The sequence below is a fragment of the Mustela putorius genome, unplaced genomic scaffold (assembly GCF_011764305.1).
Source record: "Mustela putorius furo isolate JIRA1106 unplaced genomic scaffold, ASM1176430v1.1 tig00003867_pilon_pilon_pilon, whole genome shotgun sequence".
Classification (NCBI taxonomy): Eukaryota; Metazoa; Chordata; class Mammalia; order Carnivora; family Mustelidae; genus Mustela; species Mustela putorius.
In genome coordinates this window covers 17368477-17388941 of record NW_025422019.1, presented here as the reverse complement: position 1 = coordinate 17388941, position 20465 = coordinate 17368477, and the positions used below count along the sequence as shown (strand labels likewise).

The following is a 20465-nucleotide window of genomic DNA, read 5'->3' as shown; positions in this document are numbered from 1 at the left end:
TGAAGCAATGATTCTTTTCTATACAGAGTAGCTTTACATTAACGTTTATGTTTGAGGCAAGAAAACTCACCAGGTATGAACCACACTGGGCAGGAAGCTGCCAGGACCTAACGACTCTTTCTAGGCCTGTCATGGCTGAAAAAAGGTATCATTTAACATTTGATACTCTGTATGACTAGCTCCCCAGCAGGGAAATTCTACTGGTAATTTGGAGAGGTACCTGAAGGTTTTTTTAGGCGTCACAATGAGATGTTTGACCATTCATTTCAATAATGAAAATAAAAAACCTACAACCTAGTAAATAGTTAAAAAGTATATAATTTTTTTTTTTTTTTAAGATTTTATTTGTCAGAGAGAGAGAGCGCACAAGCTGGGGGAGTGGCAGGCAGAGGGAGGAGAAGTGGGCTCCTTGCTAAGCAGGGAGGCAGCCATGGAGCTAGATCCCAGGAACCTGGGATCATAACCTGGGTCTAAGGCAGATACTTAACTGACTGAGCCACCCAGACACCCCAAAAGTATATAATTTTAGAGTATATTCTCTAAAGAGCAGGATATTAAAAGTTGCAAAAAGACTGGGGTGTCTGGCTGGCTCAGTCAGAAGAATGTGTGACATTTGATTTTGGGGTCATGAGTTCAAGCCCCATGTTGGATGTAGAGATTACTTAAAAAAAAAAAAAAAGATTTGAAAAAAGGATTAATTGACTTTTTTGGTTGATGTAAGACCACGGGAACTATGTTGGTTAAAGTTACTATAACTGCAGGGAAAACTAGAAATATTCAGTTAGAAAGCACTAAAAACAGAAAAATTCACCACATCATTCTACTAATCAAAGATAAGAACCTTACCACTGTCCATGCAAGACAAAGTCATTAATTTATTATTATTAGCAACATAATATAATCACAAGTATGCCTCACTTTATGCACACTTGGTAAATAAAATTTACATTTAAAATAACTATTCAAGTTGTTCACAAATTCCTCTGAACCTATGTTTAAGCAAAGGAATCTCAGGCTGCAGAGCATCAACTGTTACAGCATAGTATTTAGTAGAGAAGTGGCATTGTGGTCCAAGTTCATTATGTAAATTCAGTCTAAAGGATAGTTCTGATAGTTTAGAAGGTATAGTTTGAAGATCAACAAGTATGAGGAAAAAAATCCAGTGATCTAGAAAAGAGGGAGAAAGCTGAAGACTAGAAAAAGGAAGTAGATTCCTAGAGAATGAAAAGTACCATTAGGTTGCTGGAAGGGAGGTGGGCAGGGGGATGGGTTAAATAGGTGATGGGTAGAGACACCTGCCTGGCTGGCTCAGTCAGAAGAGCATGTGACTCTTGGTCCCAAGGTTGTGAGATCCAGCCCCATGCTGGGTATAGAGATGACTTAGATAAATAAACTTTAAAAAAAAAAATAGGTGATGGATATTAAGGAGGATACTTGTAGTGGTGAGGACCAGGTGTTGTATGTAACTGATAAGAGTGACTAAATTCTACCCCTGAAGCTAATATTGTACTCTATGTTAACTAGCTGGAATGTAAATAAAAACTTGGGAGAAGAAGAAAAAAAAATTCGAAGAGAAGAGTATTTCCAGTAATCTAACACATACCACCAACTTGGCTACACCTAAATTATTCTTTCTTTAATAATAAGTGTTTCAGTGTATCAGAAATTAACAACAACACAAATCCTTCCTGTGATCTGTCTAGGTTTTAACCTGGGAGTCAGAGGAAAACAGGATCTATATCATCTTAGAAATTTGTGTCAATATTGTGGGAAAACATGCATTTTGTAAAGTAAGCATGCCATATAAGTGATACGAAACAACAGAATAAAAATATCCAGACCTCAACATAGGTGTTATTTAACACTGTCATTCTCCTTTGTTAAAGGACTGCACTGCTGCAATATTACCCCATTTCTTCTAGCACTTTCAGAGGAGAGCACAATCAATTCTGCAAGCAAAGAGAACTAGGACAATATAAATTGATGGCTTAGGCACTTCCCTGGAGGGCTCCAAAGAATATTCTATTTTTAACTCTCTTTCACTTCAACAGAGAAGAGAGCAAGAAGAAAACACAGTGCTCAGCAGAAAAGTGTTGCACAGGCTTTAATAGGCTAGCTTTACTTTGTGCAGGTGACCTGAACAGCATTTTTATTAAAGGAAAGCATTCTTAGTAATACGAATTAGATATAATGAGAAAGATAATAAAAAGAACCGAAAAACTGCTTTGTCAGAACAGCCCTAAATCTAAGGTGATTTCATTTAAGTTTTTCAAGACAAAATTTGTACAGGAGAAGCAGTATGAGTGTAGATCTGTGTTGTTGTTGTTGTTTTTTGATAAGCAATTTTTGCCAATTCTAAGTTTATCTGTATCTAGTTTAGATGAACTATTTTCAAATCATCAAAACCTCCAGTTTATAATCCGGGTCTATCTTACACACCTGCAGCACATTTTTAGTGAGCAGGCAAGTTCAACTAAGGATAGCCTCTTAGGTGAATTTAGAAGAAAACATAGGCACCAGACCAACACACCTTCACTATTCTTTCTCCTATATCACCATCTGCTCCACTATTTCTGTGCCTGAAAAAAATCATGAACACAAACACACAAAAAACGAATCTAATAAAAACAGCCACGTAGAGGTTTGAACTCACAGCTATTTAAATGATGACCCTATGGAAAAGTCTGTATAGCTCAAGGAAATCTGTGGATACTTACCAGATACTTTTGGCTCCAGGTTTCAGTGGCAGCAGGTTAATGGAGAAGGGAAAAGGGAAATAGGTGGATTTGTAGGTATTACACAATGTCTGAATCTGTGCTGGTCACACAATACTCAGGAAAGCTCATAGAATCAATGAAAAAATGATAACCAGGGCCATCAAAAGTAGCATCATTACAAAATTCCTATCACTTGAGTCAAAAGATGCCAGCAAAGAAACTAACTTTATACCAAAGTCCCTATTTAAGAGAGCTAAGTCCCCGTTAATATCATCCCTTAGGTGCTTATTCAATGGGTCCATTTCTTCCTTGTTCGCCCTTTACACCAACTCAGCTTTAAATCTGTGTTCTGCAATGCTGCCAATATTCTCCACACATTACAGACTGTTTATCCTAAAATATTCCTTCTATGTGTGGTTCATCTGGAACCTACTATAGTCTGCTGATAACAAAGCTTAACTGGAACCACATAGTTGAGTTACTTGAAAAGCTAACACGGATGATATAATGCATTGATATTCTCTGAATTTATCAACTGGCTGCAAAACTAAAATGACATTTCATTTTACAGAGTCATTTTGCTTCCCACATGCATATAATATCACAGTTTGGGGGAAAAAATTGAATTATATCCCCAGTCAGAGCCCAAGTAGTTTCAGATGGTTTTAGATGTCATAGGTCCATTAGATAGCATGCATTAATGCACACTAATATTCTTTAAAAGTTATGTAGCAATATAGAAAGAGATGTACTTGACTTTTGCTAATGAGTTTGGCATGCTTAAGACATTAGACTTTTAAGAAAAGCTATAAACCAAACTGAAACTGCCATTTAAATCTGCGTTAAAAGAAATTAAAGCAATAGCTTTCACAAAATTTTAAAAGGTAAATTATATTAAGACAACGTTGTCATTTAAATTCAAATCCCTCTTTCTGAGTATGATGCATGATTAAAAGGCATTATAATGGAAAATATAAGCAAATATTAATACTTTAATACAGCATTAAAAAAAAAAAAGAAAGAAAGAAAGAAAAAAAGCAGTGGAAACCTGAGTAAAAAGAAGCCAGGAAGCAGCTGAAAAAGAGACCGGTTCACTGTGAGAAATGTAAACCTCTCAGACAGTGCTACGGCCCCGAATCCAACAGCTCAGGAACAAGGCCAATTATTGCAAAATATTAAACATATATGGTAAAGCTGCAAACCTTTCAAAAAAGAGTCATAAGAATGAAAGCGGCTACACAGAAAACAGCTAGGGCCTCATAAACCCAAAATCTTTGCTATAAGTGATATGCAGGAACAGTTTCTTTATATCAATCTCCTTACATGTAGTATACTTTATAGTATTTAAGCTATAAATTTTATGATAAAGGGTTAAGATAATAAATTCTTACTACTGTAATGGCAAATAACCATATCTATTGAAACAGTTGCTTGTGTGACTCCAGTTACTGACAGTAAGTCACTAAACTATTGCAAACCAGTCTTCCAGTATTCCACCTTTCTGAACTAAAAAGGACTCACATATGATAGAAACACAGAATCATGGAATGTTAGAGTACACAGAGGTTTCAACAGACAATACAGTAAACCTCCCTTAACAAGTAAGTAAACAAACCCAGAAGCTTTAAGTGATAGATCTAGCACCAGTTAAAAATGAATAAGGGCCATCAGGATTTTATTCCTATTTTATTTCACACTATACAATCCATTGTCTGAAAAGCCTCATGTAGCCAGAATTTTTTCTGCTTCTGTTGAGTGGGGTTGACTTAACCTTGTTTTTAATGACCATGACAGCTTCACATACATAATACAAGATATGTCTATTCATTCCTCAGCAATAGTGTGCTGTTCAATTCCTGTAAGATGAGAGGTTTACTGTCAAGAGGATCAATAACTACTGTGGACCTCTGGCACCCATGTGGGATAGAAGACCAAAGCATTTTATCCTTGAGCTATCTCCCCAACCTTCCTGCCCCCAAAAGGGAAAATAACAGATAATTTTTTATTTCTCTTGCCATATCCCCTGGTTTAAGACTACTTAATTCAATAGGTAAAGAACAAAAAACAAAACAAAACTCTCAAAACAACCATTTAATTCCACTGAATTTGTTAAGTTAGGGGACAATTTCTTTAAATTCATATACAAACATTTGAAAATTATTTATTTGTGCCCCAGTGAAGAACTGTTCCGAATCTATTGTTTTCATTATTTGGTTCAACAATTAGTTTTACCCTTTAATGTGATAAAAGAAAATATGCTTCTTCACTAAATGTTTGGTAAGAAACAAAAACGTAAGAGACATTAACAAATTATTTCCAATTTTAATCAAACCAGAATGGTGGAATGTAGGGAAATAGAAGGAAAAGAATAATAAAAAAAGAAATCCAGAAAGTATGATGTATACATATCAAAATGTAAATTATGGAGACAAAAATTGCTATAAATTTGTTTAAAAAACAATCAGAAAAAGTTGCCTTGTCCTTTTCTCACTGCATTGTACTTTTCCATTAGGATATACACAAACATAAATGCACACTTTTCTGTATGCTTTAACATAAAAAATAACCATCAGCTAACTACAAACAAGTGTTTAGATTGTAACTTTTTTAGTAATTCAAATCCTACTAATTCCATTACAAGGTCTGTTAAAATTACCAACAAAATACTTGCCACTGGCACTACTGAACTCTTCTTTAAAGAGAAATTTGCTATTGTACTTATTAACATTTCTTTCGCTTTCAGATAAGAAGGATGCTTTGAGGATTTATTTCTCTTTTCTTCTTCACACTGAATGATACTCCACTAATTTTAGTCTGTAAACTGAGAGGACAATACATAAAATAACTGGAAGGACAAATTCTATATAACATGTTACACTATGAAGACTTTACGAGTCAAACACAATGTCAAAAACTATTCAGACATACTCTTTCTTCTGTGCCTGTATTATACAGATGCAATCTAACTTACTTTTGTTTCCTTCCTTCTCACCATAATTGGCATTAGAAAAAAATACACAATTAAAGTATCACTGATGATAAAAAACACCTACTATCTATAACATAGATATTTTGGCCCTCAATTGGGAGGAGTGGCGTATTCAGTTGTTTCCCATTAAGTGGGAATATTTTTGCTGAGATGCATTTGTAAAAGCACACTGGTTTGACCTGTGATTGAAAGTTTAATTCTGCAGGGAGTTTGACAATGCAGAGGAATAAAAATCTAGTGATGGAAAAGAACAAAACTAATAAACTCACACAAATACAGAGCAAAGGATATCTGCTTGCCTCATTAATAGGCTATACTAATAAACTAAGTTATTAATCAGCCACACAGAAGATATTTGAACGGGGAGAATGAAGGTAAATTTCTTTTTTGTTATCATGATATTAACTATAGTCTGTATTATAATTTTGAAAGAAGAAAATCAAAACAAAAACAATATGAAAAGTCAGTCACTGTGGCTCAGGAAAACTCAGAAAATAATTTCGATTAGAATAAAATAACTAACTAACTAAAGCTAATGAATGAGCAGTGTCACAATGAATGCTCCCATATAAAGAACTTCTGATGACTTTCAAAATTTGAGCATGTACTAATCTGTATTTGAAGCACACTGTCTTATCAAACTTCAGGAAAACCTGAACTAAAAGGAGTCATAATTAAGACAGAAGACCAATTAATTCTAAGTTGGCTAAAATGAACAATGTTTGTACTCAATATCCTTTGGAAGAACATTTCTCACACATACAATACAGGGCTAGTAACACAAAAAAGGGAAGACCTTCTATTAAGTATAAGATGACTCCTAGGAACAATGGATTAAGTACCTGAAAGATCCCCTATGGGGTGATAAGTAAGAATCCTCTCTGGTTAAGGAAGTTGGTGAGTCACAATGATCACTGAAAACTGCATGAGTGGGGAGAAATGAAAATACTTCTCACCAGACTGCCCTGTGCAGATGTCTTTCTCCTAAAACTGCGGCTCGCCTTAAGACTTGCACATAGTATCAAGAGCAAGAAACTGCCTTAGTGGAGGGTTATGTGGCCTTAGTGAGTCACGGTGATATAATGTGAGTCTCCAACAGTGACAACCAGCTAAAAAGGCCTCAAAGATACCAATAAACATCACACTTCAACTGCTAGAGTTATGAAAGACTGAAAAGTATCTTATTACACATCTAGGGCAGAAGTACAAATTGAGGTGGGAAGCACAGAAAGAAATGAATTCAGTTAAGACAGGTTTTTACTCTGAGGTCAATAGTTTTCACTGAAAACTTAAAGAAAATTTAAGAGGAGCATAAGGAAAAGGATCTTTTGAGTTTTAATATATGTGATATGCCTAGTATTAGACTGCATTTGGTTTAAAAATACCTTTCACTATACAGCCAGCAAACCGAAAAATTAAACACAAAAAAGTTTGACCATTATTCCTTTAAAAAGCATACTGAGACCAAGACATCAGAATATCTCCACCAGGCTAGATTCTCGGAGTTGGGTCATTTGGGTACTTGCTTCTAGTTAGCTGCTCATGAGACATCTTAGCTTACACTGTCTCTCTTTCGTTGTTAACAGAGGTGGATTATCGGGTCCCAAAGGAGGCTTTACCACAATGGCAGTGAGTAACAGGAAGCCAATCATCACTTTGCGTGGCCTAATACAGTCTTCTCCTTATGGCTCTAAACACTTTACCATATAAACCTGGCAGAGTTACTTTCTGGCAGGTGCTAAGATTTGCCCACTCTTTCAATCTCAGTGGTTTGTATATTCATTTGGGCCATACCTGAGACCCCTGACAGTCAGACTGGAGCACTATCTTAATAGTTAGACTGAAATAAAGCAGAATGAAAAAAGCAATAACCACAGCTAAGAGAGTATAGCCTCAGAAATATTACTCACCTGTCTGCTGTGCAGGCTGTGGCAGTGGTTGGTTTAGATGTGAATTGTAATGGACAGAAGGGATTGGGCGATACTGAGGTTGATTGGAGTGATAGTGGCCTGGAGAACAGAAACAGGCTGGCATCTAGGATAAGTATTGAGAGAAAAAAAATCAATTTCATTTGCAGTAGAAATGTCTTCTCTGAGGAACAAAAGAGTGTAATGAATAATACTTCTTTTTAATATCATTAAAAACCAGATTTTCTTAGCTTTAAATTTAACTGGAAAATTTTTAAAAAATTTCAAGCATGCAGTATACGTAACGAAAGACACCTACAAATATGCCTAGCAATTAGATTTAATAGGTTTAAAGTTTTGGGGCATTTTTTCTTTCAGATTTTTCTCCTTTTATAAAACCAAACACTATTAAAATAGCTAAGGCCTCACTCTAACATTCTTTTGCCCTATGTTCAACAGAAAAACCATTATCCTATAGTTGGTATATATGATTCCTATAAATGTTTTTAAACTGCTACTATATATATATGTTATCTGTAAAGAAAATTGTTGAGGATTTAAAAAATTTACATTTATGGTGCTCTACTATATACAACTCCATGCTACTTATTTTGTAATTAATATTTTTTCCAAGATTTACCTTGATTGAAACATGTACAATGCTAGCTCATCCAATCTGAATGCTGAACTGCAATCACTGTACAAATTAGCCAGTCTATCTATAATCTATTGCATTGGTCCCATTCTTTTTCTCATATCTCTGATGTAAATTAAAATGCCAATACAAATCTTATTTGTCAGTTGCATCTTAACAAAGCTGGGGAAGAAACCAGTAAGACTAGCTTGATTCTATTTCCTTCTGAAGCTATTTATTTTAATTGTGCATTTCTCTTAAGGTAATCTGACCTAGTTTGAAATAAGGAATAAACAATTAATTCAGTGATGTAGAAATTTGTGGTAAATTAACTTTATTAGCTTCATAAGCTCTTTCAGGTTCTGCTCTTCTAATCAGGTTACTTCTAAAAGAAGAGACATCTGTAAACATCTTAAAGACTGCCTATTTCGTCTGGAAAGAAGTTGAATAGAGAATTTCTGAATCACTTATAAGCCAAGAATCTCCTAAATTTACCGTAACATTCTTCTGTTTTTGAACCATTAGATACAATACATACGTGATCCCTAATTGTTCCTGGAGGTATCAGCAAACAATAGGTATGTCTTAATTTCAGATCGTAATCATTATTATGCTTTTCATATGTGTATATATACATGAGTATATACTTTTCTCCCCCTTACTTAAAAAACGACATCAATGGAGACCCAGGGTGGCTCAGTGGGTTAAGCCTATGCCTTCCGCCCAGGTCATAATCTCGGGGTCCTGGGATTGAGCCCCGCATTGGACTCTAGGCTCATCAGGGAGCCTGCTTCCCCCCTTTCTCTGCCTACTTGTGATCTCTGTCAAATAAATAAATAAAACCTTTAAATAAAAAAAATTATTGTTTAATGCAAAAATTGTACCATGATGTATTTTATTTAAAAAGTATACACACATAATGTATATGACAACAACAGCACAAAAAACTGAAGGTAAATAAGATTATACTGTTAATGTGACTACTGTATTTTACTTGCAGTTTCATTTGAACTTGAAATAGATAGCAATAACCTGAAGATACATATCATATCCCTAAAGAAACCATACAAACATAAGATTTAAAGGACTGTGGTAGTAAAAAGGCCAAAGAAAAACTAAATTAAGACACTGAAGGAGTTCAAGGAATACAAAAGGCAGGAAAGGAGGCATATAGGAATAAAACAGAGATAGAACAAAGAGAAAACAAATGGAAATGTGGCATACCTATCTCTAACCATGTCAACAGACATATTAAAGCTAAGAGGACTACACATTCCAATGAGACAAGATAGAACAGCAGAGATGAACTATATAACTATATGCAAAAGACAGCCTTTAAATATTAAGGTCACAGGGGTGCCTGGGTGGCTTAGTCAGTTAAGTGTCTGCCTTCGGTTTAGGTCATGATCCCAGGGTGCTGGGATCGACTCCCACACATCAGGCTCACTGCTCAGCCAGGAGTCTGCTTCTCCCTATCCCTCTGGCATGTGTACTCTTGCCCTCTGTCTCTCAAAATGAATAAACAAAATCTTAAAAAAAAAATGAATACTAAGGTCACAAATTAGAGGGTGGAAAAGGCATACCCTTGAAACGCTCACCAAAAGAGTGCTGAAGTCACTATAAAAGTCAGATAAAATGTTTTAAGATAAGAAACAATACTAGAGAGAGAAAAACATTTCATAATGAGACAAGTCAATATTATCAGGAAGAAATGAGAAATATAAATTGCTCAATATAGGTTTCAGTGTTATTTTAAAAACTGGCAGAATTTAAGAGAGAAATAGACAAATCCACTATCACTTATTGATAGAACTGGATAAAAGATCTGAAAGACATGAAGCAACCACATTGGCTCAGCTGATACTTACTTAGAGAATACTAAATGCAAGAAACAGTAAAATATGAAAGAAATCAAAGATGACCTAAGTAAATGGAAAGGCATCCCATGTTTATTAGACTGGAAGATTTAATATTAAGATGCAGTGATATCCAAAGCAACCCACAGATTCAATGCAATCCCTATCAAAATTTCAGTGGCCTCATTTGCAGAAATGGAAACGCCAATCATCAGATTAACATGCAATCACAAGCCATATAGGCAAATAGTCAAAGCAGTGTTGAAAAGAATAGTTGGAAGACTCACAATTCTTGATTTTAAAACTTACGACAAAGATACAGTAATAAAATAGTGTAGTATGGGCACAAAAGTGGAAATGGAGAATAGCATAAATGTTAAGAGTCCAGAAATAAACTCTTACTTTTAAGGCCAACTGATATTTGATAAGGATACCAAAACCATTCAATGGGAAAAGAACAATGGCTTCAACAAGTGATGCCAGAGCAGATAGCTACACACATGCAAAAGAATGATGTTAGACCCTTATACCCTATTATCATATGCAAAAATTAACTCAAAATGGATAAAAAACTTAATTATTGAAGCTAAAGACCATAAAACCCTTAAGAGAACATAAGGATAAAATCTTCATGACCTTGGATTTGGCAATGGATTCTTAGATATGATAGAAAAGCAAAGGGCAGTAAAATGAAAAGATGGGTAAGATGGATTTCATCAAGGTTAAATTTTTATACATTAAGGACAGTATCAAAAGGTCAAAAGACAAGTGATAGAATAGTTGAACATATTTGCAAATCACATACCTGATGAAGGTCTAGTATACGAACAGATGATCAACATCACACATCATTAGGGAAATACAAGTCAAAACAACACAAACAGTAAGAGACTCTTAATCTCAGGAAAGAAACTGAGGGTTGCTGGGAGAGGTGAGGGATAGGGTAGCTGAGTTATGGACATTGGGGAGGGTATGGGCTATGGAGAGTGCTGTGAATTGTGTAAGACCTGTACTCACAGACCTGTACCCCTGACGCAAATAATATATGTTAATAAAAAAATAATAAATAAATAAAATTATTAAAAAAACCACAACAAAGTACCCATTTCACATCACCAGGATGGCTAGGATAATAACAATTTTTTGGGGGGGGGGATAATAACAATTTTTAAAAAAGTAAATAGTTGGGGCGCCTGGGTGGCTCAGTGGGTTAAGCCTCTGCCTTCGGCTCAGGTCATGATCTCAGGGTCCTGGGATCGAGCGCAGCGTAGGGCTTTCTGCTCTGCAGGGAGCCTGCTTCTCCCTCTCTCTCTCTGCCTGCCTCTCTGCCTACTTGTGGTCTCTGTCAAATAAATAAATAAAATCTTAAAAAAAAAAAAAGTAAATAGTGTTACTATCAAAATATGGAAAAATTGGCACCTTTATACATTATAGATTGGAATATAAAGTGACACCGTGAAAAACAGGCTGGCGATTTCTCAAAAAGTTAAATAGAATTACCATATAATTCAGCAATTTTATTCCTAGGTATAAACTCAAATAAATGAGTGGACATTTGAATAAAAACATGTACCTACATGTTCATGTACCTACATGTTCATAACAGCACTATTTACAATGGGCAAAAGGTGGAAACATCTCAAATCTATCAACTGTTGAAAAGACGAATAAATGGTGGTATATTCATATAATGACATATTATTCAGACAAAAGAAGAAATGAGGTACTGCTAAATGTTACAATGTGGATTAACCATCAAACATGTTAAGCTAAAGAGGCCAGACACAAAGGTAACATTGCATGAGTCCATTAATATGAAGTACCCAAAACAGGCAAATCTTTAGAGACAGAATGGAGGAGACTGGTGGTTGCCAGGAGCTGGAGGATGGGGTGAATAGGTAGTAACTGCTTAATCAGTACAGTTTCTCTTCTGGGGTGATAAAAATAAAATGTTTTGGAACTAGAGAGAGGTGATGGTTGCAAAACAATGTGTATGTACTAAATGTCACTGAAATGCTCACTTTAAAATTGTTAATTTTACATTATGTGACCTTTATCTCAAAACAAAACCAAAAGAAATCACAAAACACTAAAATGACAGAATACAAATTCTTTTCAAGTGCACATGAATCTTCCCCCAAAAGAGTACATACTGGGACATAAAATAAGACTTGAGATTCCGAAACAAAGGAATCTTTTTTTTTTTTTTAAAGATTCTATTTATTTATTTATTTAATTGACCGGGGGCAGGGGCGGGGGTAGGCACAGCGAGAGAAGGGAACCGAAGTAGGGCGAGTGGTGGTTGGTATTATGGAGGGCACCTATTGCATGGAGCACTGGGTGTGGTGCATAAACAACGAATTTTGGAACACTGAAAATAAAATAAAATAAAATGGAAAAAATATTTAAAAAAATTTTTAAAATGTAGAAAATAAAAAAGAAGCAGGGGGAGTGGGAGAGGGAGAAGCAGGCTCTCCACTGAGCAGGGATCCTGATGCAGGGGTCGATCCCAGGATCCTGGGACCATGACCCAAGCCGAAGGCAGACACTTACTGACTGAGCCACCCAGGCACCCCCAAAACAATGAAATCTTAGAGTAGATTCTCTGACCACATGAAACTAAAACAGAATCAATAATAAGGTATTTAGAAAGCCTGAAATATTTGGAAATTAAATAATACTTCTAAATAAATCATCTGTCAAAAAAGTCACACACAGGGCGCCTGGGTGGCTCAGTGGGTTAAGCCGCTGCCTTCGCTCAGGTCATGATCTCAGGGTCCTGGGATCGAGTCCCGCATCGGGCTCTCTGCTCAGCAGGGAGCCTGCTTCCTCCCCTCTCTCTCTCTGCTTGCCTCTCTGCCTACTTGTGATCGCTCTCTGTAAAATAAATAAATAAATAAAAATCTTAAAAAAAAAAAAAGTCACACACATACAAAAAAGAGACAAAACATTATGAATGAAATGATAACAAAAACAAAACACATTCAGTTTTGTGGTCTGCAGCTGAAATGGTGCTTAGAAGGAAATCTATAGCATTAAAAATTTATGTTAGAAAGGAAGAACAATCTAAAAAATCAATGATCTATGCTTCCACTTTAAGAAGTCAGACACAAAGGAGCAAATGAATATAAACAAAATAATAACAAAATAAATAAAATAAACAAAAGGAAGAAAATAATGGTAAAAGTAGAAATCATTCAAATAGAAAATGAATACAAAATTAATGAAATCCTAAGTTGGTTTTTAAAAAACACCAATGCAATTGATAAATCTCTTAAGTAAATAAAGCAAAAAGAAGATAGGAGTGAAATTACCAACATTAAGAATTACAGAGGCAATAAATACCACTATCAATCCTTAAGATACTAAAATTATAATAAGGGGATATCATGACTGACCATTTGCCAATAAATTTGACAAACTGACACAAACTAGAAAATTCAATCCAAAAAGGAACAGGAAATTGGATTAGCTCTATATCTACTAAAAAACTGAATTTGTAATTTTAAAATCTTCCCCACAAAAAAAACTCCAAGTCCAGAGGGATGCATTAGTGAATTCTAGCAAATATTTAAGAAGGATGTTTAGAAGAATCCTATACCAACTGTTTTAGGAAATGAAGGAGACAACTATATCCAATTCATTTGGAAGCCAGTATCACTGCCATCTTGATGCTACAACCTGAAAAAAGACATTACACACAAACAATAGACCAATATCCATTAAGAACATGCATGCAAAAATTTGTAAGAAAATATAAGCAAAATGCACCCAGTGATATATAAAAAGATATTCTATCATGACTAAGTGGGAGTGTGCTCTCAAATGAAAGTATTAACTTTTTTTTTAAAAGGTTTTATTTATTTGACAGACAGAGATCACAAGTAGGCAGAGAAGCAGGCAGACAGAGAGGGGGAAGCAGGCTCCCTGCCTGCTGAGCAGAAAGCCCGATGCAGGGCTCAATCCCAGGACCCTGAGATCATGATCCAAGCTGAAATCAGAGGCTTTAACCCAATGAGCCACCCAGGAGCCCCTTAAAGTATTAACTTAATGTTCAAAAGTCAGTCACAATAATTCACTGTACAGAGATAGAATAAAAGAGAAAAACCACATGATCATCTCAATAGATGAAGAAAAGGAGATTTTATAAGATTTAATACTCAGTTCTACCAAGAAAATTTTCACCAAACTAAGAAAATTTTCTCAGCCTGATGGAGGGCATGACAGAGGACAAAAATCTCAGATAATATTATAGTTAATAATGGAAGACCAAATACTTTTCCTAAGACCGGAAAGAAGGAAGGATATGAGCTTTTAAAAACTTTGTTTTAAGTTAATAAATGAATTCTAGGGATTTTACTGCCCACCTGTTGTGTGTATATTCAACATTAGAGCTTGTAGGCAATTCAATAAGGCAAGAAAAAGGAATAAAAGGCATATGCACTGGAAAGGATAATGTATGTAGAAATGATGTTCAATTTGGAAAATCCTAAGCAGTCTATGAAAAAAGTACCAGAATAATTAAATTTAGAAAGTCCACAGGATACAAGATCAAGATCAAAAATCAACCTTATTTCTACATATGAGCAAATGATGAACAGAAAATGAAATTTTAATATAATTTCCTTTAGAGCACCAAGAATTTTTTTTTTTTTTTTTTTTTTTTTTAGATTTTATTTATTTATTTGACAGACAGAGATTACAAGTAGGCAGAGAGGCAGGCAGAGAGAGAGAGAGGAGGAAGCAGGCTCCCTGCTGAGAAAAGAGCCCAATGCGGGGCTCGATCCCAGGACCCTGGGATCATGACCTGAGCTGAAGGCAGAGGCTTTAACCAACTGAGCCACCCAGGTGCCCCAAGAATTTTTTTTTTTTTTTAATGATCTTATCTACTTGAGAGAGCGAGAGCATGCACAGGGGTGCGGGGAGAACAGGGGTGGGGGAGAACAGAGGGGAGGGGAGAAGGGTTAGAGAGAGAGGGAGAAGCAGATTCTTCACTGAGCAGAGAGCCTGACGTGGGGCCCAATCCCAGGGCCCTGAGTTCATGACCTGAGCTGAAGGCAGATGCTCAACTGACTGAGCCACTCAGGTGCCCCATGAAGCATTTAAAAACATTACATACTTAGAGATATATTTAATAAAGTACATGCAATACTTATATAATGAAAACTAAAAAATACTGTTGAGAAAAATTAAGAAATATTCAAGTAAATATAAAGAAATAACAATAAAGCTTTATTAGTATTGTGATGTTAATTCTCTCTAAACTAACCTACTTCTTCCTCAAATGCATCATTTTATTTTTATAGTGTGTTTACCTTGTGCTTCTCTTAAGCTAATTAAAACAAAACATATAAATCAAGAGGAAACTCAAAGGCTGCATACTTTTAACCATCCAACTGACATGTTTACTAGTCATGTGGTTGTCTAGTGTGATTTGAGAATCTCCAGAGAACGGAAGATGATGACCTGCTTTGTTTATACACTGTCATAAATTCTCTCTATGTGAAATTAAAAGTAAGCTTTCTAGTTAGGGTTAAGGTGATCTGAAAAGAAAGTTTCCATGGGAGAAAAAAGATGAAAAAGCGACGTACCTGTGGTGAGGGCTGCTGAATATATCCCTGTTGCTGAAGCACAGGCTGGCTGACAGGATGGCCAGAGGCAGAATAGCCAGCAGTAGGGACTGGCTGCCCAGGTGGCAGGGGAGGTGGGGGAGGTGGTGGTGGCGGCGGCGGCGGTGGTGGAGGGGCTGCTGTCATGATATAACCAGACTGCTGTGGGGACTGAAGAACAACAGTGGACTGGAACATGGTGGCGTGAGGGTCAGAACCATCTGCAGATGGCTGGCGGGTAAGACTCATGTGGCTAAACTGAGACCCCAGGTTGTCCTGCTAAAAAAGGGAAAAGTAAGAAATGAGTACGCCTTCCATACACACCTACCAAAAAGCTTACCAAGCTTAACGAAAAAAACCCCGCTTCATATATTTTAAGATAATTTGCAGTGTATGCATTAGGGATATCATACATCTGTAACAGGTATGATTTAATAGAACAGTTCCAATAAAATTAGAACTCTAAGGCAGGGAGGTAGGAATATTACAATGCTGTCATTACAAATTACTTATAAAGTGTATCTAGTGGAGTGCATAGCATGCAGAAGAGTAGGGTGTAGCAACACTTCACAATAAAATAATGGAAAGACACTTATTTAAATGATGATTAAAGGCACATTATGATGTGGAAATGAAACTGGACATATTTATATTATACGGTTAACATTTTCTGAAGGGACTTCAAGGACCAGGTAACTAGCAGGCATGGTACTAATTACACTCTTTATCTCTCTTCCTAAAAGACAAGATTCTGTTTCTATGCAGAATGAAATAAAATGAAAGGAAATAAAATACATAAAATCTATCTACCCCAGTCTTCTAATCTCTCAAAAATAATTTGGCCATAAACCTTATTCTTCCCTAATGTTTTTCAGTCTCTTCCTAAAGTCAGATGATAATACAAATTTAATCCAAATAACAGTTTCCTACTGCTTTTGCTACTTAGTGAGCAGGCAGTGGTGTCTAGCCAAGAGACAGTTATGATTTAACATGCCATCTGACATATGTTTTCTCTGACTAAACAGCCTAAAGACCAGTTCTGACTGGTCTAGATAAGATCACTGAAATGACCAAAATGGCATCCCCTTGGCTCCCAAAGAGCCACAGATTGGCAAAAGTATATGCCACAATTTGTTAAGAGGAGAATTTTTGAAAAAGTTACTTTAAAAATTGTGGTCATTGAGTTGTCAGATCAAAGTTGACATGTCTGCAATTTCTACAGTCGCTGTTTTTTTGCAAAGTACACTATGGCTCTGGAGAAGACAAGGGATTGAAAAGGGGAACCTGATTCAGTGACTGAAAATATGTGGTTTACTCTTCCCAATGCTGCTCTGACATATTCTAGCACTATTAGCCTAATTCAACGAATATTTTCAAAAGGGAAAAATGTACCAAAATATACTTAGTAGCTGTAATTATACAGTAATCTGGCCAAACATTTTAACTATACACTACCATCAGTGTCATCTCAAAAAAAAAAAAAAAAGTCATTTTCTTATTCCAATAATCCACTATCTTTCAAAACATTTTTGAGACTTTTATGCTATTCTTGATGATGCTTTTCATCTTTTCAATGCTGGAAAAATTTTATTCTTTCAGACTGGAAGTCATTTCGAAAATCATTCAGAGCTGATGCTGTTACATAAGGTTGCCACCAGCTCAAAACAAAAACACTCCTAAATAAAAGAAAATGTTTCTAAAAAGTGTCAAGTGATTTTTAAGATATAGCTTACAATTTAACTTGAAAAGTAATGTTAAAATGTGATGCCATATAGTCTAGAAAAGTAACAGCATCATCACTGGGAAAAGTATATTGGGCTGAGACTCATTTTAAGGGAAGGAAAGTAACACTTACTGAATACTGATTTCATGTTAGTCACTGGCAGGAAGTACTTTACACGGTTGTTTCCTATTCTTAGTAACTACAGAAGGTCATAGAGAGAACACATGGTACTGGTGCTTCTAAGCTCTTACTGAGAGGTATAACTTGGTGCATGCTTTGGATTGAAGGAGGTACAGTTTCTTTACAGTCATAGATTAAATATCTAGGGATCTTCTTGAGAAATATACATTATGTCTTATGTAACCGTAAGACCCAATTCACCTTAATAACTGGTATGAAGTCTACTGGACCTATGTATTGGGGAAAGACTAGAAAGTCTCAAACCCAGATGAAAGCTGCCATTCCAGGATTGCAAAGATACCACTGATCTCAATGAAAAAAGTAGCTAACCATCTTAGGACTAGAATAGTCAATCTGAAAATCACTTCATTATGAAAAGGCAGGAAAATATTAGGATTTATACCATCACTGTAATATGCCAATATAACAAATATTATGTAGTAGAGATTAAATTATTTCTAATATAGGTCAAAAACACTTTTTCGGTATATTTGTGTCCATGACTTTAAATAATCACAGAAGATCGTATCACATTAATTACATTCATGAGCATCCACCACACATCAGCCCACAGAAACAATGCAGGAGGTGAATAGAGATATAGTACCACGGAGTATTGCTGGGTGGGTGAGACTGGCAGGAGCGGGGATGGGTAAGGGGCTGTAGAGTACTGAACAGGCTGTGAAGAGGACTGCAGAGGACGAACAGGCTAAGGAATAACAGGTTGGCAAACAATGTTAATGTCAGAATAAAACGTTACAAGAATTGCATAAAATGGAAAGTTACACTTTTCTGGCAGTAACTTAAACTACATTTACAAAGTCATCTTATACAACAATATAGGGAACAACAAAAATGATGCTAAATGAAGAAACTGCATAGTAAAAATTTTTTAAAAATCCCTATGCTTTAATATACAATTGAGTAATTTTTTCATAAAAATATTTCTTCATTAGATTCACAGAAACAGGTAATTTAGATATTTTAAAACCTACTATTATACTATATATATATACTATATATACTATTATACTACTATACTATACTACTATTATAACTCCCAGGTTAAGTCAGTAAAAGCAAAATCACTCATTCTTACTTCCTTATTTGATGGAAGAGTTGCTATACTTAGCATTATGACAGTAAAATAAAAGTAAAACTTCACCGATTATCAGATAATAAAAATTTATATACTACATATACCAATTGGCCTTTTTGATAAGGCATGATTAAGTACTCTTTGGGACCAAACTGCCTGAATTTTTAAAGAAAAATACACTGTGGGTACCATTAAGAATAACAGCCTAAAGAGTAACACATACATACACACACATACAGGCACATGCATACACACAAGCATATCTCTTCTACACAAGGAAGATAAACATATTTTTCCTACAACTAAAAATTTTTATTGAAAGAGTGGATGCTAGGAGCTGAAAAAGAAGTTACTTGAAATTTCTTTTGGTAATGAAACACTCCTGCATTTCAGAAAAATAAGTTTTATGTTTCCCAGGGACACTCAAAAACAGGTGTTATAAAAAAATGAAAAGTGTTTTAATCATTTCTAAACCTTAAGGAGTACAGCTGGCCATCTATGCTAACACTGGCAGCTGATTTAGTTTCCCAGTCTTGGATTTATATTCCCTAGTTTATTCCAAAGGGGTAATAGGCATACTGGCTTGAAGACTCGTCATCCATGTTATAGGTGGCATTCAGGCTAAGTGACCTGTAGATAGTCATGTAAAGCCACCACTAGAGGAACCCAGGTAATTTTATCCAGTGAAAACTCTTACTTTCGGTTAAAATGTACATACATGAATCTCCCTCTGGACAGTATTTTCTAAAAGAATACTTTATAAAGGCAAAATAAATGAACTGAATAAGACTGCCCAGGAAATAATCTAAATAAGAAGAAATTGTTCTGACAACTAAGATGTGTAATGATGAGTTGTATTTCTACCACAAAATCAATGTAAGGCTTATATCAGAATCCTACAAAAAAATCTAAAATTAAAGTAAAAGTACTACAAAAGGTAAAAGCTGAAAGATCTATAGAGCCACTGGTCCCTCACTAACCTCTTAATCAGAAATTAGCAAGCTTCCTAATGGATGACAGCACAAATCACACTCAGTGAGGTTCAGTAGCTCTAAAACTCCCAAAGTACTGGCTAGTCTATCTGTTATTAAGTCAGACAACTATTAAGACATAACTTTCTTCCAGACATCCTGACCTACTATGTAAGTGTTAGATGAAACAAAAGCTTTAGACTGCTGGAGGATAAAAGAAAGGGGAGTCCTAGGAGCACCAATGGTATGAATTAATGTCTCCCAAGGTGTCAAGTAGTCATGAGACAAACGTGGGTGAGAACACCGGTAGATCAAAGTGAAATTCTGACACCACTTAGAAAAGAAAAAGCCTTAGCACTTCTTGCCCTACTTAAATTGCAACTGGCTGCAAAACAACATCCACTTGAAGTGATTGGTTTTAAGACATGTAGCCCATCTGAATCCTTTGGAAATCACAGCATTATTTTGTTTGGTTATGTGAAATTTCATGGGTGGATTATCTCAGTGAAAAAAATGGTTACTGAGTATCATTTGTTCATCAATTCTCTCTCCTGATATCTGATGATGTGTTACCTGAAACACCTGAGGCAATGCCAGGAAAATCAGCCATGTAGTTTGACGCATATCCTGAGATTCAAATCACAATCCATTAAGGCTCTATTCCTAAAGTAACCTGCCTTCATTTAGGATCATCTCATCTTTGAATCAGACAAAATTATTTCTAAGAGATAATAGTCGGAAATATATAACCATAGATAAACCCTGAGACTTTTTTGAGTC

General features: G+C 35.6%; 1 protein-coding gene across 12 annotated transcripts in view; it reads right to left on the bottom strand.

Moving 5' to 3' along the window:
- Window positions 1–20465, bottom strand: part of R3HDM1 (R3H domain containing 1) — a 198074-nt gene that overhangs the window by 63848 nt on the left and 113761 nt on the right. For 8 of the 12 annotated variants that reach the window (XM_004774254.3, XM_004774259.3, XM_013046752.2 and 5 more), the window contains 3 exons: window positions 18223–18324; window positions 15695–15991; window positions 7617–7740 (listed from right to left, as the gene is read on the bottom strand). In XM_004774254.3, the coding sequence (XP_004774311.2) occupies window positions 7617–7740; window positions 15695–15991; window positions 18223–18324 (523 nt within the window). The remainder of the gene's footprint in view (window positions 1–7616; window positions 7741–15694; window positions 15992–18222; window positions 18325–20465) is intronic. The other 4 variants (XM_004774256.3, XM_013046753.2, XM_013046754.2 and 1 more) reach the window with 2 other exon arrangements.